Below are 25,779 nucleotides of genomic sequence, written 5' to 3' on the forward strand. Positions count from 1 at the left end.
CCCATTTCTCAAAACTGATCCCAAAAGGAAATTGCACCATGGCAACGAAATAACCTCCCACAATGTAACTTTTGCAATTCATTTCTATTCTATGCCTTCTTTGTTTTTAACAGGTTATTTGGCAGGTGGGGGAGGGGATGTGGATAGAGTTCACAAACATTCTCGATTACCTGTGGCTCCTGGGACTAAGAACAGAGTGAAAACATGCAATCCCCAGGGTGGGGATCCTCAGTGGTTTCAACCAACACAACCTTTCCAAGCATTCTCCCTTGTAAGTAAATAAGTTGACAGGAGCTGACCGCTTTCATGTGCCCTGTCCCACCCTCTGACAATGGTGCAGGGAGATGGAGAGTTGGCCACTCCCTGTAGGACATGCGGCAAGAGACCTGGACTGTGGGCTGAACGCAGTTTGCCTTGTGGCACAGGGGACAGGTCTGAGCCTAGAAGTTTCCATACTTCTTATGTTCTTAACATCAAAATCAATCTGTTTTCAGCATTGTGGGGTTTGATTGCAACCATTGGAGTTTTAGCAAATAACTACTTCGGAGTTATAAAGCAAATATACAGTGTAAATATGAGGCCTATGTTACTTTATAAATTATCTGGAGCGCTTCGTACAACAGTTAAAAAGTAATTCTGAAACATTAGTCACAGTCACCCAATGATTTCTTCTCATATTACCAGAAAGTTCCTGCTATAAAGTCAGAGACCACCACTAATTAATTATATAAGAATATTATAAAGTTGATTATGGTCTTAAAAATAAAAGTAATATACAGGTCTCATTTTTGCTTTTTTTTTTTTTCTCCATATAGCCTCTAGAGCTTTTTCCTGCCAATACTCTTCCATCTGTGGAGTTACTGTTACATGAACAGTGTTGCAATTCTCTCCGTTTCTAACTGCTGGCTTCTCCATAGGAATAGACACCACTCTCTATGCAATAACTGGCTACCGCAAGAGGACCTCAGGCTTTATTTGGAAGCTTCTTGTGATTATCATAGCTGATCCCACCAATGCCCTCTAGTATATTCATGGGCAGAGGAAACACAATTGTAGAATTCTTCTCGGTGGCTACCGTGCTCAAGGTCTGCAGGTAGCGCAGCTGGAGAGCTATGGGAGACTCAGCTAGCACCATGGAGGCTGACTTCAGAGATTTGGAAGCATTCATTTCTCCTTCAGCTGCAAGGACCTGAAATGACAGAAAAAAATCGTTCAGAAATAAAACTTTACACTGTAACTAGCGCTTTCTTTTTCTGGGTCTGTATTGATACCCCTCTCCCCAGTCCCCATGTTGCCACATGTGTTTCATCTACTTCTTTGGCCAGGATAAGAGTTTCACTTCCTAACGTAATTAGAGAAATTCAAGGAGGTTGCAGGAAGCAAGGAGTTATATTTTACAAATGACAGGTCCCTAGATTTTATTGTCAAACAAAAATAAAAGTACTCTCTTGAATACAAGTGAATACTTGGCACCTACCCTACTAATGCCTCGAAGCACTTTGGAGCCTCACTACTTGCTGCGTTCATTTTCAGAGACGTCTGAAATTTAAGGCCTCTAACTGACGTTTTTATCATTTTTACTTATCTTAGATGTTTTTAAGTTCATTCTGTTGCCACTTTGGTGTCATTCTTACAAACCGAGAATTGTTTCTAGTTCTCTTGGCTCTTGATTACAAGTAGCAATAAGTGCCAGCCTTGTAACACTGGCAATCTCTTAAGTACATCACTCTTTCGAGCTCTCAGACTGTCCAAGAGTGATTCAGCTGCCCTATCTGTGGCCATCTACCCAGGTGAAAAAGTGATCTCTCTTCTCTCGTTACCGAGTCCCTTCTTGGAAGCTGCTGGAGCTTAGCAGATAAACCAGAGATGAGTCAGAAATGAGTCAAAGAAACGCCTTCATCAGCTAACAGGTAAGTTTCCAAAGAGGATACACACAGGCTTGAAAGCCCAGTTGGTTTCTGATACTTCAGGAAAGCCATCCACACAGGCCTGAAAGCCAGAATCTCAACAGATTCAAGGACATTCAGAGCCAGGGTACACTTCCCTTTTGTAATTCTTACCTGGATTGTATTTAATTGCCCCCTTTTATTCCAGCAACATTTAATATATAAGAACAACGATGCGCAAAAGACAGGTTCCATGTTGGCTACATTTAAGTCACCAGCTTTATGAAAATATAGGTTTCTTAGCCCACACGAGACTGCTTCAAGCCTGGGTTTGAATAAGGCTTGGAAATTGGTATTCTGTTTTGTTTTGTTAAATTCTCCCCAGGGAACACTGACATGCGGCTGGAGTTGGGACCTACTTGGCTAAGTCACTCAGTATGTTACAGAGCGTCCTCTTAACGCAAGACCTGCTACCAAACTTCCTCAAGGTGCAGTAAGCTGCTGGTTACCTTTTAATTCAGGGAAAATTCTCAGTAAAACTGGGAAAAGAAACCCCTTTCTTATGAAGATAATTGAGAGACCCAATCTTCGGTTCAAGTCCTATCCTTGTTGGCCCCAATGCTAGGCGGTTCTCCCTCCATGTGTGAACTGCACAGCCCTCACCTTGGCTCTGGCTTCCCGGGTGGCCTCAGCCTCAGCTGCCATGGATCTCTGCAACTGCACGGGAATCCGAACATCTTTGATTTCCACTCGGGCCACCCGGATCCCCCACAGGTCAGTGGCATCATCAAGTAAAATCTGTTTCCAAATCAAAAGAAAAGACTAATAAGAAAGACAGGTGATATGATGTACGTTTCTGTTATGTTTTATACTTGCAAGATACATTTTTCTTTTTTTTGTTGTTGTTGCATTTACAGCATTTGGAGTGAGACAATTTGGGAAGAGAATAAGAGTTACCCTTATTGATCATTTTCTGGACTTTAAAGTGAATCTCATGGCAGACCTTTTAGTGGGTATCCATCAGCAGGATCTACCCCAAAACCATTCCCAAGGAGGTATATGAGATCCGTCTAGATTTGAGCAAATATCCCAAATTTGCTTGTCGCTGGTATCAAGCAGACAGCAATGAATGGGTTTCTTAGACAGACCTGGATTTTGCCTTGGCTCTAGCCATTTGCAGTTGTGAATCATCAGGACAGTTTCTGAACTTATCTGGCTCTCAGTTTTCTTACCTATAAAAGGTTTTCTTTCAGGACTGTTATTAGATTTGGAGACAATGCATATAAGATCTCTCTCAGTACCTAACAATGATTCAGTGCATACTATTATTGGGTCCTTTTCAAGATATTATTTATCTCACGCTGTTTAACTTCTGCTCTATGGCCAGCTTTAAAGAAGAAGCAAGGCATATTTTTCGAGGCAGAAGCAATAAATGCAAAGACACGCTTGTCTTTGTAAAAGCTTAAAACCATTGAAGATATCTTGCTGGTCATCCTGGAGAAGATGAATGTCTTGAGAAATGGTAGGATCAGAAGGATAGCTCCCCTAAAGGGGTGGGGGCAGAGATCTCTGCTACCAAACAGCAAGAGATCCCTCCCTTGCCTTTCTGGGATCCCTGCAGGACACTGAGAGATAGTGACACCTCACAAGAAGTCAGTGACCTGGCTGTGGATGGGATACCTTTGAGTTGTTAAATTCATGGGTCACATATAAACAATATGGAGAATTATCATGCAGAACTCATACGGCCTCATAAAAGCTTGGGATCTTTCCTCTACCTCAGGGACTAGAGGAGAGGCCAAGAAGAACCAAAGTTGAATGTCTTTATATAATTAACTTACAGAAAAGAAGCTCAGAATCCAATTGATCTAAGAAAATAGGCCGGGCGCGGTGGCTCAAGCCTGTCATCCCAGCACTTTGGGAGGCCGAGACGGGCGGATCACGAGGTCAGGAGATCGAGACCATCCTGGCTAACCCGGTGAAACCCCGTCTCTACTAAAAAATACAAAAAACTAGCCGGGCGAGGTGGCCGGCGCCTGTAGTCCCAGCTACTCGGGAGGCTGAGGCAGGAGAATGGCGTAAAACCCAGGAGGCGGAGCTTGCAGTGAGCTGAGATCTGGCCACTGCACTCCAGCCTGGGCGACAGAGCGAGACTCCATCTCAAAAAAAGAAAATACAGAAGTATTCTTGTTCATAAACTCATGTGTGTAAGAGATGAGATCGATAGCTGTTACATCTTCATTGATATTATAATTATCATTACTATTAATGTTGTTAGTGATATTGATGGTATGGTGTAAGAATTTCTAGAGATGACAGGTCTATGGTGTCTCAATTGAATTTAACTTTCACACTATTTAAATATATAGGCTAACTGAGAAATGGCTGCACTCCTGGAGTAATCTAAGCTAAAAATAAATCTGATCTCTAACTTCTTCAGAAAAGACTACTGGTAAGATGTTAATTCGTAATTTTGAATTCCAAAGAAAATGGATAAGGGGCACAATTTCAGCAACTGCCTTCTTGCACTCAGATATTTAAATATATTTCTTGTGGTCACAGGTGAGTGAAATCACAACGGAAGCTCACCTCTAGAGCAGTTGTCTGTGTGTGAGTGTGTGCAAGCATGCATGTGGTGGGGATGTTTTGAACTGCTGATATTTCATCATCACTAATAATTAAAATCAATGAGTTAAAGATATAGGCTATTAGCTCATGGTATCTTCACCTGGATGCTATGGGCGATCTCTTCTCGTCCAGCTAAAATCTGGGACAAGGTCTGTGTCCCTAAGACATTCCTCAGAGTGGTTTGAGCCAGCAGAAATGTTGCTTGATGGACATTGTTGACATTAGCCACTGCCGAGACAGCACTATAGACTCTGTAATAGACAACTCCGTCTACCTGAGTAGTCACGGAGTCTCTGGTGAGGATCTGTCGAGTAAGAACAGGGCAAAATCACTTATTTATGACTTTCACCACTGCTGACAAAGTGACAGCCAGCCCAAGAGCCATCCTCCACAGAAGGAGAGCAGTAACGACAACTCATGCTATAGTCACCTAAAACCTGTTCTGGCTTGGACAGAATATCTTCCCAGCTGATACGCAATTCCTCTAAAGCTGTCATTATACTTACCCCTGTGACTTCATCTTTAAGAAGCTTTACATCCTATAGGCAGAAACCCTTGACTTGACATCCTAAGAACAGGCCCTTCCATTTTAAATGTAACAGTACAGCCCTTCTGTCATTCTATTATCTTCAATTTTCTAAGCAGAGGTAGAACACTTGTTTCCCTGATACCTGTACTCTTTGGTTTTCAGTTTTTATCAGACTTGAAGCAGTGTATCTTAGAAAACATAGATGGCACCAGAGACCATGTAAAGAAAAATCGATTCAGCTCTATGGAGAGGTTCAGCATCAATCATTCTGAATAATGTGACAGAATGTTTTGGAGCAAATGAGAGATTTCTGGGTATACTATGGAAGCAGAACCTAGAACTGTCCATTACAGAGCCAGAAAAGTCCCTATTAAAGGTCACTAAGCATCCCAACCTCTCCTGACTACAGCTGAATTCTCTTTTTTTTTTTTTTTGAGACGGAGTCTGGCTTCGTCACCCAGACTGGAGCAGTGGCACAATCTCTGCTCACTGCAACCTCCGTCTCCCAGATTCAACTGATTCTCCTGCCTCGGTCTCCTGAGTAGCTGGGATTACAGGTGCATGCCACCATGCCCAGCTAATTTTTGTATTTTTAGTAGAGTCGGTGCTTCACCATGTTGGCCAGGCTGGTCTTGAACTCCTGACCTTAAGTAATCCGCCTGTCTCAGCCTCCAAAAGTGCTGGGATTACAGGCCTGAGCCACCACGTCTGACCCGGGGCTGAATTCAAAAGTATTCTGCAGTTCCTAAGTGACATGAAGACACCATGTTTGAGTCCTGGTTGAGTTTCCTGAACCAGACAGAAGAAAACTAACATATATTTATAAATGTGGATTTTCTGTCTTCTTATCACCATTGCCCTCCCATATCCTAGGTCCTGCATTTCTTTTCCTCTAACCTGAACCACTTTGGTTATGAGAGGGTGACATGATAATTAGTAACTCTGTTCCTCTTCCCTATTGCTGAGTTACTGTTCTGGTCATTTACTTGTAGTACTTCAAGAATTAAAAGACTTATGTGGGCTGGGTGCAGTGGCTCAGGCCTGTTATCACTGCACTTTGGGACGCCGAAGCGGGAGGATTACCTGAGGTCAGGAGTTCGAGAGACCCGTCTGGCTAAGTTGGTGAAACCCTGTCTCCACTAAAAATACAAAACTTAGCTGGGTGTGGTCACAGGCATCTATAATCCCAGCTACTTGGGAGAATCGCTTGAACCCGGGAGGTAGAGGTTGCAATGAGCCGAGATTGCACCACTGCACTCTAGCCTGGGCGACAAGGATGAAACTCTGTCTCAAAAAAAAAAAAAAAAAAAAAAAAAGACTTATGTGAAATACAAACACGAGTGGGCCCTGACAGCCTCTCCTCTGTCCTTATGCCTGCCCCTCTATCGCACCCAAACACAGAAATAATTTAAAGTCAAAAGCAAATGGTACTCATGTGGATATTATGAAAAATTGTTCGGAGAGGGCGATAGAGAGAGTGGAATCAAAAACAGCCACTGCCATCCATCTGCCCTCTGTCAGATTCTATTCAGCTGTTTTATACAGTGTCTGTCTGTCTCTTTCAAGTTTCTGCTCTGTCATTCTCCATCTCAGCTTTCCTGCTGACTAGTTCTCTGCTGTCAGGCTTTCTCACACCAGGCCAATTCTAAGTCTCCTTGCTCTTGGCTTCATTCTCATTTGGCAAAACAAATTCTTGGTAGTTTCAGGAACCACCACGGGCAATTCAAGTAGGTCTCTGGGGGTACTCAGCTCACCTCCCCTCCTGTAGTTTAAAAGTGTACTATAAAGTTGTAATTGTCCGTACAATAGGGAAAATACACCTTTAATTTCAAGCGACATATCCTTAATCAGTACTACCTCTTGTGGAGGAATGTTGCAAGTAATTGTTCGGAGGTCAACTTTGACAAACACATCTATGCATGGCAGAACCAGGATCAAACCTATGAGGAAAAAAAAAAATCAGTTTAAAATGTTGCTCTATTGCAAATAACTACAAGTAGTCTCATAGCAGTGTGGTGCATCACTTACATGGGGCGATACATGTTTCTCAGATGATCTTCAGTATGAACACGTGAAACTCTGAGAAAAATGATTTCATCCTCTAAGTCAGTGACTAAGGAAAAGTAATTTCCTGGGAAGTAAAGTCTTTTGGTAAGTAGCTAAAGATCCCTGACATTTAATTTTGGTTTTTGTTTTTAAAACAATCTGCTTCTACCCAAGTGTTTACTTTGACATTAATTAAAAATAATATTCTGACCAATTGTGAAAAGCACCTTTGGGACAAGTGGGAAATTTGAACACAGAATGCATATTAAAAGATTTGTTAAGGCCGGGCATGGTGGCTCATGCCTGTAATCCCAGCACTTTGGGAGCCCAGGGTGGGTGGATCATCTGAGGTCAGGAGTTCAAGACTAGCCTGGCCAACATGGCAAAACCCCATCTCTACTAAAAATTTTTTTAAAAATTTAAAAAATCAGCTGGGCACGGTCATGCGTGCCTGTAATCCCAGCTACTCGGGAGGCTGAGGAAGGAGATTCGCTTGAACCCAGGAGGCAGACGTTGAAGTGAGCTGAGATCGTGCCACTGCACTCCAGCCTGGGCAACAAGAGTGAAATTCTGTCTCAAAAAAAAAGAAGAAGATATTAAGGTGTTCTAGTTCACTGTCCTGGTTGTGATAATGGCATGTGTCTTAGTCTGTTCAGGCTTCTGCAACAAAATACCATAAACTGGGTGGCTTAGAAACAACAGAAGCTTATTTCATATAGTTCTGGAGCCTGGAAAGTCCAAGATCAAGGTGCATATAGATACAGTGCCTTGTGAGGGCTCATTTCCAGGTGTATAGATGGTCATGTGGTATCCTGAAAGGGACAAGGCAGGTCTCTTAGACTTCCTTTACAAGGCCGCTCGTGAGGATGACTCCCTTATGATCTAATTACCTCCCAGGGGCCCCATCTCCTAATATCATTACACTGGTGATTAGCTTCAACCTATGAATTTTGGGAGGACACAAATACTCAGACCACAGCAGCACGGTGTTAATAAAGTCCTTATCAGCTAGATGCACAGACTAAAGTGTTTACAGGTAAAATGACATGATCTGGTATTTTGTATTTGCTCTAAAATACTCCACCAAAAAAATATTTTGGGAAGTAATTTCCTTATAATAAAGATACTCACGTAACAGATTCAAGTAATAGACTTTTGACTTTGAATATCAGTGACTACCAACATTCTCAGTCAATTTAAATAGTAATGAAGGATTATTGAATTAAAATCTTCCCAGGGTCTCACATTCCTCTAAATCAATGTATTCCAGAATTAATAGTTTCTCCACAGCCCTGATCTGATTCATGTACAATAGCATTCTCCAGCTGTAAACACATCTACTTCTTTCTGATTTGTGGGGCATTAAGTTGGGGCTGGGTCAGGGAAGGATGGGCATAAGAAAGCTCATTAGAGGACCCTGGGAACTCTTAACATTACCCTGGTGAATGTCATTCTTTACTGTGAGAGTTACAAAGATTAGAACCACAAGGCATGTCGGCAAGATGGGGACACTAATCTATTTCCATTAATCAAGAAGGCTTTGCACTATTGGTTTGTTTTCACAGCAGAAACCAGTTCTGGAGCCGAACACCACGCAAAGGGGTGGCAGTGTCCGCAAAATATGCTGCTAAAGTGCTTTATTTCTTTTGGCCTCTAAACCTTACTGCCATTTTTGGTGCCAGGTCACTGTGGTTAAAATCATGGACCTGAGAACTAGACAGAGTTAAGTCCCAACCCTACTACCTAGTAGCCTTGTGACTAGGGAAAACTCACCTAACACTTCGGTTACCTAATAGATATAAGCTGGTAGTGAAGATTAAGCCTGATTCAACATGATAATGAAATAAAGTACTAACAACAGCGCCAGGTATGTGTTAAATGCTCATGAAGTATCAGCTATTATTCAAGAATAATTTACAATTTATAAAAGTGGAAAGGTTTTCCATTAGCAATTTGGCTTGTTTCCCTCTTATCCTTATGACATTCTGAGGTAACTCATTACCCCAGAGACAGGTATGACGAGAGTTGTTATCCTGAGACATTTAATGGTGAAATCTTCAGGGAAAATTCATTTAAAAGTGACATATTTTTCTCTAGAGGCCTCCAAGTTCTGGCTGTTCTGCTTCTCTTGGATCCAAAATTTATTTTAACTTATAATCTTAGCCCCACCAGGTGGAACAGAACCAGGAAGAAGTTAATCTTGGGCTGTTATAACTCAGTTGAATGATTCTTGCTTTGCCAAACTCACGAGAACATCTGTAAGTAGTTTTTACCTTCTTTTTCTTTAGGTCCTTTATGAAATTAGACAAGTAAGATTATGCTTGAAATGGTTGTTGGGTGTGGTGGCTCATGCCGGTAATCCAGGCACTTTGAGAGGCCGAGATGGGCAGATCAACTGAAATCAGGAGTTCAAGACCAGTCAGGCCAACATGGTGAAACCCCATCTCTACAAAAATACAAAAATTAGCCGGGCATGGCCGGGCGCGGTGGCTCAAGCCTGTAATCCCAGCACTTTGGGAGGCCGAGACGGGCGGATCACGAGGTCAGGAGATCGAGACCATCCTGGTTAACACGGTGAAACCCCGTCTCTACTAAAAAATACAAAAAACTAGCCGGCCGAGGTGGCAGACGCCTGTAGTCCCAGCTACTCAGGAGGTGGAGGCAGGAGAATGGCGTGAACCTGGGAGGCGGAGCTTGCAGTGAGCTGAGATCCGGCCACTGCACTCCAGCCTGGGTGACAGCGCGAGACTCCGTCTCAAAAAAAAAAAAAAAAATTAGCCGGGCATGATACTGGGTGCCTGTAATCCCAGCTGCTCGGGAGGCTGAGGCGAGAAAATCACTTGAACCTGGAAGGCAGAGGTTGCAGTGAGCTGAGATCACACCACTGCACTCCAGCCTGGGCAACAGAGCGAGACTCCATCTCAAAAAAAAAAAAAAAAAAAAAGGCCAAGAAGCCTCCTTCACAAGTTTCTCCTCTTGAAGTTTCCCATACTTTTTTATATATTAACAGATCCATGGCTTATGGCCAAGGGCAAAGCACACAGAGCATCGTGATGCTTAGGAAAGTTCCTACCCCAGAGACCTCCCAGTTGCAGAGAGAACAATTTATTCAAACAAGCCATAATGGGGGCAGAAAGCAAATGTTATCAGAGAAATATAGCTAGTAACAATTGCTTTTCCTGTGCCTTCTAAGACAGTGCTTTTGGTAGCCCCTCATTTCCAGAGTATTAGAATTAATCCTATGAAATTGCCATGTTTGGGAGTCAAAACAAAGTCAGCAATTTCCTATAGTTCAACTACATATATGCTCAGAGAAGTTACGAGCATTAAATCAATATCTTACTTCAGGGAGTTTTAGTACCTTATAGTTTTAGTATACACCCCAACCGCTGGCAAAAATAAGAAACAACAAATAAAACCACCTTCTTTTATAACATGACTATTTGGAATATTTTCTTTTTCAAGATGGTAAAGAAAGGATGGAAATAAACACTATACTATACTAGATGTTAGAAGGCCTGAAAGCTCATCTTTATTTCTAACTATAAGGATAATCTTATATCATTCATCAAACTTATGTGGGCCTCATGTTTTTTATTTCAAAACCAAGGGATTTGGCAAAAGGCATCATACAATGGTTTCCAGCTCTATCTTTTTATGCATCTACTTGCCATGAGAGGAAATTACCTTTTGCTTTTCACTTAGTCCTTTTCAAAGAGTGAGCATCAAACACCAGCTCTCAATATACTCTCGTTGAGTAACTTAATGGTCTACGTTGGCCATTTACTTTCCCTCTTATTCTTCTCACATTCTCCTGGTGGTCCTGGTAATAAGTGACATTCAGCCAATGTAACCAGAGCCACCCTTTGCTCACATTCATTGAATCTCTCAGAGGGAGAATTAGGAAGCCAGGCCAGATTTCCAGACTCTCAAACTGGTGGTTATTCCCACCAACTTGCATAAAAAGGTGGCATTCTTCTGTTGTACCAAAAGGCAAGAGAGCCAGCTTCCAGCAATTGTTCTTTGACCCTTCATAGGCACCACCAGGAAAAATATTGAAGGTGGTAGCAGTAGCATTAGGTGTCCCTGATCTTTGTCAGAGGCAGCCACAGCGTCATTCATACCTGGCCCCTTGGCTTTGTCAGCTTGGATGCGTCCCAGACGGAATACAACAGCACGTTCATACTCCTTAATGATCTAGGAGATTAAGGGAGAACGTTTAGTCCTAATGGTTTGTCAGTTCATATAGAGAGCCCAGTTTATGTCCCAGGGTGTTACCTTTAAGCACATCCATATGGAGATGGGGAAGGTAATGATCACCAACAGGAAAGTGAGGGAAAACAGGAGCCAGCCGCATACACCAAGCCGTTTATTGTTGACACCTAGGAAATGAGAAGGAAGCAAATCTGTAATCAATGTGGTTCTCTAAAAAGCCACCCAGCTGCATGGGTGTGGAACCTATCCAGACAACTGGCCAAGCCTGATGTGGCTGAATAGGAAACCTAAATCCATTTACACCATGAATGTAGTTACACACACACACACACACTCAAATGTTTATTCAGGTTTTTAAAAATTAAAATGAACTTATTCCTTCCAAGAAAAATCTCGTAACAATAAGCAGAAACAATTATTATTACATTTTATAGGGTTGCTATAGTTTATTATTCTCAAAACACATAAACCGTAGTTCTCAAAATATAATCTCTGGACCATCCACACCAGAATCATCAGATGTCTGGGTCCTGTGAATTCTCGAGGTAAAATTCAAAGCACCCTCTAAGGCAGGTAGGTAGGTACTATTATACCCAGAGGGACACAGTGTGGCACATGGAAAAATATCCTGAAAAGTCCCGAGGTATGAGTTTTTATGTGAGCTCTGTCACTTACCAATTCTAAAGCATTAGGATGGAAGACCACTCAGTCTCCGGGTTTCTGTTTCTTCATCTGTAGAATGGGGTTAGAAGTTACCCACCGTAGAGAATTTGATGAGGATTAAATAAGATTACTTTTATATGGCTCCTGGGGCATACATTAACATCTACAGTTTTAAACAGGTATTCTACTATTATTCCCATTTACAGATGAATATGTATTCCAGGGACTTGTTGTCAGATGTTGATATTTGCCATTTCTAACTTTTCATAAAAGTTTTGTTATATTGGCTCGTCACATAAGATCTCTGCTTGCTAATCACACATAATGATAGCAGGTGCATTTTGGCTTTATGAATATTGCTTTGCAATAGGATGAGACTGAGTTAAAATCCTACTTCAACCACCTAAAACTCTGTAGCATTAATTACATCAATTATATAATTTCTGATGTCTCTGGATTTTTTTTTTTTTTTTTTTTTCTGAGACGGAGTCTTGCTCTGTCACCCAGGCAGGAGTGCAGTGGCACAATCTGGGCTCACTGCAAGCTCTGCCTCCCAGGTTCACTCCATTCTCCTGCCTCAGCCTCCCAAGTAGCTGGGACTACAGGCGCCCGCCACCACACCTGGCTAATTTTTTGTATTTTTTAGTAGAGACGGGGTTTCACCATGTTAGCCAGGATGGTCTTGATCTCCTGACTTCGTGATCTACCCACCTCGGCCTCCCAAAATGCTGGGATTACAGGCGTGAGCCACTGCGCCCGGCCAGGGATTCTTGTTTGTAAAATAAGCAGGTCTGGCTGACTCTTTTAATTTAGCATTCTTTATAGTCACCATTTTACCTCCTTTAATTATTTTTATTTTTTTGAGACAGAGTCTCATTCTGTCGCCCAGGCTGGAGTGCAGTGGCGCAATCTCGGCTCACTGCAACCTCCACCTCCCAGGTTCAAGCAATTATCCTGCCTCAGTCTCCTGAGTAGCTGGGATTACAGGCACCTGCCATCACGCGTGGCTAATTTTTGTATTTTTAGTAGAGAAGGGGGTTTCGCCATGTTGGCCAGGCTGGTGTCGAACTCCTGACCTCAAGTCATCCTCCTGCCTTGGTCTCCCAAAGTGCTGGGATTACAGGCATGAGCCACTGCACCCGGCCCATTTTACCTAATTTTAAATCCTTGTTCCTCCTTATTCCGTTCTGCTTGACAACCACCCCCATTCTCATCCCCATTATCTCCTCCAGCTGATTTATATTCTCCATACACAAGCACTAGGACTAGATATCCCCAGACAGCTCATTCTACAAACGCCATATACTGTCTCTATCTCAGTCAATGCCTTCACCATCCACCCTGTTGCCCAAGTTAGGCAGGTCATCATTTCCTCTTCCCTATCCAATTGCAGAAAGTCACTAAACCTAAATGACACTACCTCAAATCCATCCCCCGTTACCCATTTTACTGCTACTAATTTTTTGAGACCTGAGCCAAATTCATGAATATTTAGGAGAATTCTGGGCTTTTGCTCTTATAAACAACGCTTTGATGAATGTTTTTAAATGTGTGTTTTGGGGCACTTGTGTAGGATAAATCCCTAGTAGTAGAAGTGTTAGGTCATACAATTTTGATAGATGATAAATGCCTTTCAAAAAGTTTGTACCAACCTCCACTCTCACCAACAGCATAGACGTGCATATTCACACATGTCCTGTTCTCCTTAAATCATTCCAACCTTCTCAGTCGTTACATTCTGATAGGTGAAAATCACTACATTTTAGCTACATATTTCGTATTAAAAACTTTTGAGTACAAATGGCCTTTCATAGGCTCCAAATGCATATAAATATATATTCTGAACAATAAGGGCTTGCCTGAATACTCTGAAATTTAAATTTCTAAAATATCACCTCCCAAAACTTTGGACCCACATGGAGGTGAATCAAACTATCATTACACAAGGTGGAAAGACACTTTATGCATTCTCATAGAATCTTTGTCAAATTTTATTAGTGCTTTTTTAGTATTCATGACAGAGCCTACAGATGTACATTCTCATTGAAAAAAAAAATTTAAGCAACACAACTAAAGTTCCCCGAAACCATCCTCTCCCTCAGTCCCGCTTTTATCTAGAGAAGTTCTATAGTTACTGGTTTGGTGTGTATTCTCCACAGACCCACTCCTATGTATTTACATACATATATCTACATTCAGAAAATATTGGCTTTGATTTATAAATTTTATTTTGTGATAAATGGCATTACACTGTACCCACATTTCTACTTTATATCATGTATAGATTTCCATGGCATTACCTACTCATCTACCTCATTCTTCTTTATTGTTGCATACTATTCCATCTTACACCTGTGTCTCAGTTTACTTACCATTCTCCTATTTATCATTAAGGTTATTTGCAATTTTGCCTATACAGACACAGCTGTAATAGCTGTGCTTATACATATCTCACTGGGCTAATATGCACCTTTATAAAATCTTGGTAAAACTATTGTGAAGGCAGCACAGTTCCTGCCACGTTTGGGGTATTTCCTCCCTCCTGGCACTGCAATATTTGGTATTCAGAAACCTTGAGGTGTTCTGGGGCTATGACTAGCAGCACAGCATGCACTGGCAGCTGGGGCTCCAACAGGACACCAACTGTGCTTAATGCCCGGAGCCAAGCCCTGGACATTTCCAAAGTAGACACAGCCTTAACACCAGCTGCATAAGCAAGTGTTCGTCACGGAGAAAATCGCACTGACCTACAAGCTCGCCTCTAGAGTTCCATCAAGCCCTTGCATCATTACATGTGCACATGAGGCTCAGCTCCATTAGGTAATAGACATGCTGCCAGAGACAAGAGAAGAGAATGTGACCATTCTTCCAAGAGTTACACGGGAGCATTAGAATCACCCAGGCCGTGGCTTCTGGCAGAATTGGTGGAGCCTGCGGTCTCATTAGCTGCCAGTTAAAGTGGAGCTGTGAGTGCTGCTGTCACCTTCCCTGCAGGCTCCCAGCTCAGCCTTGGGAGCATGCACAGCCGGGAATGAGACCACACAGAGCAACTCTTCCTGGCAGCCTGTCTCTCTCCCCACTCACTCCCACAGTTGAAACTAGGATGCTATACTGAGAACAGTGTTTGAAGATCACAATTCTGACTGAAGGGATATGCTGGGATTGTATTATTAAATACAAAGATCTTCAGAAATCGCCCTACTTCAAGCTATACAAGGCCCTGAGGGGATGATGGAAGAAAAAGGGGCTGCACAACACCTTTGTTGGTCACTAAGTGATGACCACATTTGATCGTCTGTTTGAACCCAATCCACAAACGTGTGTATTCTCTGGACAACTGTCACATAACCATAAAGCCACCATCATATGCCTACTTCCTAGTGGAGAACTGGATTTTGCTGCCCCCAACACGTTGCCCCTGGTTTTTTCATTCATTTAACAAATATTTTATCAATTCTATGCCGAAGGCTGTGCTGGAGAATAAAATGGGAAACATGCCTCCAAGAGTTCCAATCTATTAAACTCTTTTTCTACTACAATGCTGTGGTCTTTCTTTATGCAGAGGGCAGGATTTTTTTCCCTCAGGCGGTTACGGAAACAACAGAAACAGATATGATACCAGGTTAATTACTCTGCTGCACTTACTTCTAGGAAGTCTGCAGCTGGTGAAACATGTGGAGACTTCCCCCTGTGTGTAGCTGTGACAACAGCAGCAAAATATTTAATCAATACCTTCCTTTCAATCTGCAAAGAAAAAGGTAGAGCCATAAGCTATGAAAGCTGAGGCCCAGAGCCACTGACAAGAGGAGAGGCACCCATTAACTTCAGCTGGAAGGACTTAAGATGTAACCAAGGCCAACCCTTCATTTTGCAACCAGAGAACTTCATGGTTTATTTAGTGTTGCCTCCATCATCTTAATCTCTCATTAGATAAGGTGACACCCACAAATTCCACAAACTGACAGTGGTGGTGTCTACCTTTACTGACTTAGGGAGTGAGGCAAAGCCAAGGTTCACTGGTAGAGGCACATCCTCAGGGCATTATTCCTGGTGCTTAGATACAGCTCTTTACACCAGGGGAGGCTTAAATACCCTTTAGAACCAGGGCCAAACACTCAAGGCGAGATTGGCTACGTGTGTGAGCCGGGAAGTAGGAGAGAATGTTCTGTATCACTACCCCCACTTAAATGATACTAGAAACAGGAATGAATTATACTCAATAAAACAGGCTAGGTGACTTGGTTGTTTATTTCTCAACTTCAGCGTGGTCAAGAGTATTTAAATATTAGATCAATACTACCTACAATATTTTATCTCAAGTCTGTGTTATCATAGTCTTAGTTTCTTAGCAGAAATAACTGTTTAAGTATTATGACATGATTTTAAACAATCAAAATAGGATGATGTACATTACACATCACAAAAATGAAAGTCAAAACCACCATTAGATTCCAGTACACAGCTACCAGAATAGCAAACATTAAAGACTGGCAAAACCATGTTTAGCAAAGTTGAGGAGCAACTGGAGTGCTCAGATGTGCTGTTGGAAGTTAAGTTGATACAATCACCTCAAAAACTATTTGGAAGTGTCTACTAAAGCTAAACAGGTACCTACTTTATGACTCAGTATTCAATTTCCAACTAACACCTGAGAGCAATGACTACTGATGATAGTGAAAAATATGTTCAACAATGTTCATTGCCATTTTATTCACAGAAGCCAAGATATGAAGTTTGCCCAAATCCATCAACAGTAGAATGGATAAATGAAGTTGTGGTATATTCATATTCAAAGGAATATTACTTAGCAAGAAAAAAAGACAAAACTACTGCTGTATGTAAAATATGGATGAATCTCAGAGATATAATAGTGGGCAAAAAACCTTAAAGCGAATCTCAACTTGACTAAACTTTAGATGGGCTTCTTCCTGACTCTAGGCCCCTAATCTCCCTTTTCTTAGGGCATTTTCTTAAATAAAAAATTAAATAAAACAAAAACAACAAAAACAAAATTGTCATTATAAATTCTTTTTTCTTTGTTTTTAAAATATGTTTATTTTGTATTGTTTCATTAATGGGATATACTAGCTTATATAAACTCTTTCTCTGCCTCTTTGTGATTTAAATCTTTTGAAAAGCCTCTTGCCACTTTCACAACCCACGACTAAATTTCTCAAGGTCTCAGGAGCTAGCCTTTGGAATATAAACATCAAAGAAAGTAGCACCCCTATCTATCAGTTTCTGTGGGAAGTAAAAGCCTAACTTCAGTGGGCACCTTTCTCTGAGTTGTGAAACTACCTTGTGAAAAGAAAATAAATATTGGGACCCCAAACTCATTAAGCCAAAGGGAAACGTCAAGCTGGGAACTGAGTCACAAAAATCTGCCTCCTCTTTTTGGTTCCTGAGTAAGATGGTTACAAGATGAAAAGCTACACCCCTCCCCCATATTTTTGCCCTCAAGGAAATTCCTACTGAGCTCCAAGATGTTTACCCTAAAGCATTTCTGTTAAAATTCACCATAGCAATGTAAATGGATAGCTTATCTTTACAGATGCATCACCCCTCTGTCCACCTGGCACAAATGCATATCTGATTGTTCCCCTGTCCGATTTATCTTTGTTACCTTATGTAAAATGCAGATTCCCTGGCCGGGCGCGGTGGCTCAAGCCTGTAATTCCAGCACTCTGGGAGGCCGAGGCGGGTGGATCACGAGGTCAGAAAATCGAGACCATCCTGGCTAACACGGTGAAACCCCGTCTCTACTAAAAATACAGAAAACTAGCCAGGCGTGGTGGCGGGCGCCTGTAGTCCCAGCTACTCAGAGGCTGAGGCAGGAGAATGGCGGGAACCCGGGAGGCGGAGCTTGCAGTGAGCTGAGATCCGGCCACTGCACTCCAGCCCGGGCGACAGAGCGAGACTCCGTCTCAAAAAAAAAAAAATGCAGATTCCCTGAATTTTCCCCTATCTGTCTGTTACCTTATATAAAAATTCAGATTCACTGAGCCAGACACAGGCATGAGTGACTGATTATTTTCCCCCTACTCCTCTCTTACATGAAAATTGTGTACTTCTCAACACCCTACTCTTTCCTCTTTAAATTCGGAGCCCTCAAAATCATCTTCAGAGAAAGGCTTAAACCCACTATTAGGCTTAAACCCACTATTTGACTTAAGAATATACACCTTGCCAACACAATCAAAGCCCCCTTGAGTGTCCCTCTTCATGCCCTGGAGGCATTGTCCCCTACAATGATGGCGATGGGATGCTGAATCCCATCGCCATCACCCCAAAGCAGGAGCATCGGCAAGGCTGCCACTCAGAGCCCAGGCTTCACACATGGGCTCTTTGCACATTCGTAATTTGTTTTTCAAGTAGCAGGACTTTTGATGGTCTTTCAGTATGGGTCTAGGTGATCCAGATGAGGGAGTCAAGCCATGTGCTAACATCACATGAATACCCCCTGCAGTAGAGAAAGTAACCTAGGTCCTCACACATCTTGTCCCTTCGCACAGGTCTTTGTGTTCCTCAGCCCCCTTCTGCATCCCACATTTTCCTCAGCAGGGCTCAGCTCAAACATCCCCTTCTTTTCCAGGAAGATTTTTCTCTGTCACCCTCACCTTTGGGTGCTCCTCTTTTGAGTTTGTAATACAGTCACATACCACGTAATGATGTTTCAGTCCATGATGGACCACATATACGATGGTGGTCCCATAAGATTATCATAGTGTGTTCTTATTTTTATTGTACCTTTTCTATGTTTAGATATACAAATACCACAGTGTCACAACTGCTTACAGTATTCAGTACAGCGACATGCTGTACAGGTGTGTAGGCTAGGAGCCATAGGCTGTACCCTATAGCCCAGGAGTACAGTAGGCTGTACCACTGAGGTTTGTGTAGGTACACTCTATGATGTTCTCACAATGACGAAATCACCTGACAACGTATTTCTCGGAGTGGATCCTCATTGTTAAGCGGCACACGATTGTACACCCTCTATCATAAATTTTTTTATAGGACCTTGTAATTTTTAGTAACTTTTGTGTCTTCCCCATAATTTTTTAGTGCTCTGAGAGCAGGTATTTTATTTTTTGTCTCCACCTCCTGCTTCACAGAGGATGCTGAATGGATGCAGGGCATACTTTTAAGTGCTTTGAAGTACAGGATCGGGGCGATGTTCAGCAACATAAGAGAATTTGTGATCTGTTGGAAAGTCCTTGTATAGAAACCATGGTTCATCAGACAAGATTCCATTTTCTCTCAAAAAAGTCAATAAACCAAAGAACCATATATCCTTGCATTTTTCTCCATACATTCTACCTGACTGTACCTTCACTCACACATCATTTCTAGAAGAAAACAGGGCTGGGCACGGTGGCTCACGCCTGTAATCCCAGCACTTTGGGAGGCCAAGGCAGGTGGATTACCTGAGATCAGGAGTCTGAGACCGGCCTGGCCAACATGGTGAAACCCCATCTCTACTAACAATACAAAAATTAGCTGGGTGTGGTGGCACACGCCTGTAATCCCAGCTGCTCAAAAGGCTGAGGTGGGACAATCGCTTGAAACCGGGAGGCAGAGTTTGCAATGAGCCAAGATTGTGCTACTGCACTCCAACCTGGGAAACCGAGCGAGACTTTGTCTAAAAAGAAGGAGAAGGAGAAGGAGAAGGGGAAATGTTTTCCTTGCATCATTCTTCTTTCTCCCAATTCTCCCATGCTTTCAGTTCTCTCTGTTTGAAATAACAGCACTGCCAACAACAACAAATAAAAATACTTCGTCCTTGAGGTTTATGTCCAAAGTCCCATTACAATGTTATTTATTACAGTGGTAAATGAAAACTACCCTGAAAATATAACAGTGGAGGAATAATTAAGCAAACTATGATACATCTACACAATGTCATATTATGTATATATTTTTAAGTTTATAAAAGCATGAGAAAATAATTATGGTATGATGTTAAAAAAACAAATAGTAAAATGCAAAATTATAGGGACAGTAGAATCACAATTATATAGAAGTATATGTGTAGAATAGAAAAAATATTGGAAGAAAATTAACCAAAATATTATCAATGGCTCCCTCCTTCCTTCCTTCCTTCCTCCTTCTTTTCCTTCCTTCCTTCCTTCCTTTCTTCCTCCCTTCTTTCCTTCCTTTCTTTCTTCCTTTCTTCCTTTCTTTCCTTCCTTCCTTTCTTCCTTTCTTCCTTTCTTTCCTTCCTTCCTTCCTTCCTTCCTTCTTTCTTTCTTTCTTTCAACAGGGTCTCGCTCTATCCCCCAGCATCTATTTCTAAATAATGGAAATATAAGTGCTTTTCATTGTTCTGAGTTTTCTTTGTTTTTGATATATTTACCTGTTTTTTTGTTTGTTTGTTTTTTGGTTTGTTTGTTTTTTTGAAATGGAGTCTCACTCTGTTGCCCCTGGACATGATCTTGACTCACTGCCATCTCTGCCTCCCGGGTTCAAATGATTCTCCTCCCTCCCATTAGCAGGGATAACAGACGGGCACCACCACACCCGCCTAATTTTTTTACTTTTGGTAGAAACAAGGTTTCACCGTATTGGCCAGGCTGGTCTCGAACTCCTGACTTCAGGTGATCCATTTGCCTTGGCCTCCCAAAGTACTGAGATTGCAGGCATAAGCCACTATACCCAGCCTATATTTACCATTTTTAAAAGTAAATTTTAAAATAAATAATCATGTCAAATTTTACAAAAAGGAAGTGCTTTGCATTATCAGAGCAGGGAAGACCAAATGCTTCCCAGAGGAAAAATTAAAAGTATGTGGAATGAGAACAATCACCTTTCCTGAGCTTGGGGATGAGTGTTAACCATTCTATCTCCCTTTCGGTGTTCATTTCCAATCCTGTGAAGACACAGTCAGCAAAATAGAACTTCAGCAGCTTTCTGGTTCTCTCTCTAGAGAATGAAGGACTTTGATTATCAAAGATGAAATCTAAAGTAAAACACGAGGGGTAAACATTATCTTTTCATCCCCTGTAATTCATCTTCCCTCCTTCCTTTTTCTCTATGCACACAGCTGGCATTAAGGAACACTTTTAAGGAAAGTGCAGAATTGCTGAGAAGGAATATAGTCCTACTCAAAATGCTCTCTTAGCCTGGCAGCCAAGCCAGCTCACAGGAGCTGGTGTGGGTGCAAATCTTAAACCCAGCACAGACATAGACTAAGTACTAGAACTTCTGGGGATAGAGACTAGGAATCTGTATTTTAAGGAGCTCCCCAGGAAGATTCTTTTGCATGTTAATTTTGAGAAGAACTTCTAAGATTTCTGTGATTTAAATTCCAATTCACTTTAACTCTTAGAAAACAAAACAAATCAAAAAAGAATAAAGGGGAGGCAGAAGAGAATGTCAGAAACTATTAAGTAGTGATGTGATAATAAATGTCTAAAAATTTGGGCCCTTGAGAAAGGAAGAAAGTCTTAACTTATAGCATTTCCACAGTGTAAATATCACCTACCCCTTCAGGTGATTCTAATCTACCCTTGTGGCGTCATGAGCTTGGAGTTAGAAACAGAGGCACACAAGTGGCTTTCAAAAGCTGGTCCAGGCCTGGCCCAGTGGCTCATGCCTGTAATCCTAGTACTTTGAGAGGCTGAGGCTGGAGGGTCGCTTAAGCCCAAAAGTTCGAGACCAGCCTGGGCAATATGACGAAACCAGATTTCTATAAAAAAAATACAAAAATTAGCCAGGCATGGTGGTGCGTACCTGTAGTCCCAGCTACTCAGGAGGCTGAGGTTGCAGTGAGTTGAGATTGCACCACTCCACTCTAGCCTGAGAGACAGAGAAAGACTCCATCTCTAAACATAAAAGAAAGTGTGCCAGCAGCACACTCTCACATAACGCTCCTGCTGGAAAGGACAACAAGGGCTCAGTTATTTACATATTAAATAATTTCCTCACCATTTGTGAAGGGAAATGTCTATAATGCTTACAGGACTGAATAACACTGGCTCAATATATATATAAAGATTTTAAATATATATATTACATATACTATATTATATAGCGTATATTTTATATATTATATATTGAAATTTTATATATTTAGTATCAAACGTATCATTAAAAAGGTAAAAAATAAGTGACAACTGGAAAAATATATTTGTCATTATGTGCTGTCAAGTATCAAGTATTCATAAGTACATATTATAAATTATATTATATATAATATAATATAAATTATTTATATAATATATAATATATATAATTATATTATATATTATATTTTATTTAATATATAATATAATTATGTATTATATTTTATTTAATATATAATATAATTATGTATTATATTTTATTTAATATATAATATATAATACAATTATGTATTATATTTTATTTAATATATAATTATATTATATAATTATATATTATAGCATATATAATTATATTATATATTATATTTATATTATATATAAAATAGTATATAATATACAATTATATATACTATATTACATGTGTATTATATATTATATATTATATAAGATACATCTTATATAATATATGTTATATTGTATAATATATATATTTTATATATATCTGAGTTGCAAGGGCAACCTTAGTCCACAAATCTTGGAGAATGGTCCACACTGCATCTCTCCTAAGAAACTACAAAAGCACAGGAAATCAGACATTGCAAAATATAAGCCCCATTCTGTTCATTCTGTGATAGTGCCAGTTTTTCATATTCAAAAATCGAAACCAAGAAAACTCATGAGTACTTTCAAGTATCTCACTGATGATACAGCTTCAGTCACGCCATCCACCGAGTTGATGTCTTGACCTGTTAAAATGGAAACTAAATGTCTCATGAAAGATAAATAAGGGGACTCGAGACCTCCCGCTTGCATTTCCAGATGTTATTTACTGCCTTCAAGCTTATCAAGGTTTCCATGCCTACTTCAAAAGAAAACTTTCGTTTCCAATTCACGTAAATGTCTCTAAATGTATACTTTTTCCTTTTTCTTTCTTTCTTTATTCCTTTTTATTTTTCTTCTTTTTAAGGCAGGGTCTCGCTCTGTCACTCAGGCTGGAATGCAGTGGTGCAATCTCAGCTCACTGAAGCCAAAACCTCCTGGGCTCAAGTAATCCTCCCATCTCAGTCTCCCACTTAGCCACAGACATGTGCCACCACACCTGACTAAATTTTGTATTTTTTGTAGAGATGGAGTTTTGCCATGTTGCCCAGGCTGGTCTCGAACTCCTGAGCTCAAGTGAGCTGCCTGCCTTGGCCTCCTAACGTGCTGGTGTTACAGGCATGCACCAGGGCACGCAGCCTAGTTTTTTCTTTTATGTTTTAATAATGCCAAATGTGTTCTCTATTTCTAACATGTACTATGGCTTTTTGGCAACTTAAGGTATAGAGCACAGGTTAGGTCATACACACACACATGCACACGCACACCATCATCACACACACACACCATCATCATAATCACTTTCTGGGCAACTTTTTAAACTTTCCAAGGCTCAGTTTTCTCATTTGTAAAATGAGATTCTAAGAGGATCTACCTCAGGATTATTGTAAAATTTAAAGAGATAATGCAAGCAAAATGCTTTGTAACACATAATAGTCATTAGTATTAAGGATAGTAGTTGGTACTTATAAGTTAAGTTTTATTTTTCTCAACTTCTCTCTATTTATCAAACATGATGCAGCTCAAACCAACTTTTCTTTTTTTTTTTTTTTTTTTTTTTTTTTTTTGAGACGGAGTCTTGCTCTGTCACCCAGGCTGGAGTGCAGTGGCCGGATCTCAGCTCACTGCAAGCTCCGCCTCCCAGGTTTACGCCATTCTCCTGCCTCAGCCTCCCGAGTAGCTGGGACTACAGGCGCCCGCCACCTCGCCCGGCTATTTTTTTGTATTTTTTAGTAGAGACGGGGTTTCACCGTGTTAGCCGGGATCGTCTCTCGATCTCCTGACCTCGTGATCCGCCCATCTCGGCCTCCCAAAGTGCTGGGATTACAGGCTTGAGCCACCGCGCCCGGCCCCAACTTTTCTTTTTAATCTCAGCATCATCAGAAAATATTTGAAGTTGGAGAGAAGTCAGCCTCTTCAACATATCTTTGCTATTTAATACAAGAAGAAGAAATGCAAAGATAAACAATTTTATCAAAAATTGAATGAAAAATAAACAAGTTATAGGCTGCTGTTCCAGAAGCAAATGAATCAGCACAAGCAATGAATTCAAAATCCTGGGCTATAGATGAAATTGAAGTCAATTTCTGCAAATATGTCTCATACTCTATACCTCTCCATAATGCTACAACTCCTGCTTTGCCATATATGTGAAAAACAAGCCTAAGACAGGAAAAAGGAACTTACCCACGAAGTTCTCTTTATCCTGCTTCTCGGGTGAAGACACCCTAGAATCCATCTGATTCTTGAGGAGCTTTTATACTTGGCAAGTTTTCATGGGTTTGGAGCTAAGTGTGAAGTCCAGGCAGCAACTCAGATGTGCTTGGGAGAGGGGAGAGGAGAAAATATGAGAGAGTGAAAGACATTCCTTCTCTTTAGTGAACTCCCTAAGGAGTAGTTTCCCTGGTGAGGGAAGCCTGATAACATAAACAAAAAGATTTCTTTTATGAGTTCAGATTGCCTTTGTTCATAGAGAAAACTTGAAAGAATATGACCATCTGGTGGTATTGCTTCCGGTAAAATATGACTGTGTAATTTTCTATAGCATTTATATTTCATAAAACACTTCTGTGCACCTTGTATAATCTTGTGTGATCCCTGATTACACAATGACCTGTTCAATACACACGGCAAGTATATCCATCTTTATGTTTCAGATGAGAAAATTTAACACAACTCATTCTCACACTGCAGTGAATGATCTTTTGAAACTCAAATCTGATCATGTCATCATCCTGCTTAAAATAATCCAAGATTGCCAGCTGTCAATATTGTAAAGACCAAACTCCTAAGTGTCCTACAAGACCCTGCTGGTCTGCCCCTTCCTCCCTTTCCAGCCTCACTCACGTGCCTCTCCCTGAAGCAGCTCCATTGGTCTCCTATCAGTCCCTCCAAAGCTTGATGTGTCTTCTTGCCACCGGATCTTTGCACGTGTTATCATATGCTTAATTATTTGGCTTGTGTCTGTTTCTTCTTCTAGACCAAGAATTGACAAACTGTAGCTTACTGGCTAAATTTGATCTACCACTTGTTTTTAAAACATAAAGTGTGAACTTAAAGTACAATAATAAAAAAATAAATAAATAAAGTGTTATTGGAACACAGCATGTCCTTTTGTTGCTTTTTTTTTTTTTTTTTTTTTTTTGAGATAGGGTTTCACTCTGTTGCCCAGGCTGGAGTGTAGTGGCATAATCCCAGCTCACTGCAACCTCGACCTGCAGAGCTCAAGCAGTCTTCCTACCTCAGCCTCTTCGATAGGTGGGACTCCAGGTGCACACCACCACACCTGGCAAATTTTTATTTTTTATTTTTGTAGAGATGGGGTCTCACTATGTTGCCGAGGTTGGCCTCAAACTCTGGGCTCAAGTGATCCTTCACCCTTGGCCTCCCAAACTGCCGGGATTGTAGCTATGAGCCACCATGCCCGGCTCTTTCGTTTTTGTATTGTCTGTGGTCACTTTTGCATTGCACCTGTGGATTTGAGTAGTTGTGACACAGACCATAAAAGCTGTAAGGCCTAAAATATTTACATTTGTTCCTTCACAAAAAAAAGTTTGCTGACCCCTGCCTTACACTATATATTTCCATGAGGAGAGTGACATGGTCTAACCTTTCCCATTGCACCTGCAACAATTAGAACAATGTGGGC

The 25,779-nt window shown here is 41.0% G+C and overlaps 2 protein-coding genes across 3 annotated transcripts in view; one reads left to right on the forward strand and one right to left on the reverse strand.

Annotated features, from left to right (window-relative positions):
• Positions 1-927, forward strand: part of FREM2 (FRAS1 related extracellular matrix 2) — a 236,459-nt gene extending 235,532 nt beyond the window's left edge. The window contains exon 25 of the transcript XR_006693725.3: positions 816-927. The gene's annotated coding sequence lies outside the window, so the exon portion shown is untranslated. The remainder of the gene's footprint in view (positions 1-815) is intronic.
• STOML3 (stomatin like 3) lies at positions 574-24,526 on the reverse strand. 2 transcript variants are annotated; one of them, XM_005585700.4, is made up of 7 exons: positions 24,318-24,526; positions 11,368-11,471; positions 11,214-11,286; positions 6,901-6,983; positions 4,615-4,818; positions 2,550-2,684; positions 574-1,189 (listed from the first exon to the last, which is right to left on the reverse strand). In XM_005585700.4, exons 1-7 carry the CDS (start codon positions 24,367-24,369, stop codon positions 965-967), a joined length of 876 nt encoding a protein of 291 aa, XP_005585757.3. In that variant the 5' UTR covers positions 24,370-24,526; the 3' UTR covers positions 574-964. The 2 variants fall into 2 exon arrangements, with proteins under 2 accessions (XP_005585757.3, XP_015294680.2); XM_015439194.4 differs by lacking the exon at positions 24,318-24,526 and adding an exon at positions 17,591-17,722.
• Positions 24,527-25,779: the final 1,253 nt, after the last annotated feature.

The sequence above is a fragment of the Macaca fascicularis genome, chromosome 17, assembly GCF_037993035.2.
Source record: "Macaca fascicularis isolate 582-1 chromosome 17, T2T-MFA8v1.1".
NCBI classification, from domain to species: Eukaryota; Metazoa; Chordata; class Mammalia; order Primates; family Cercopithecidae; genus Macaca; species Macaca fascicularis.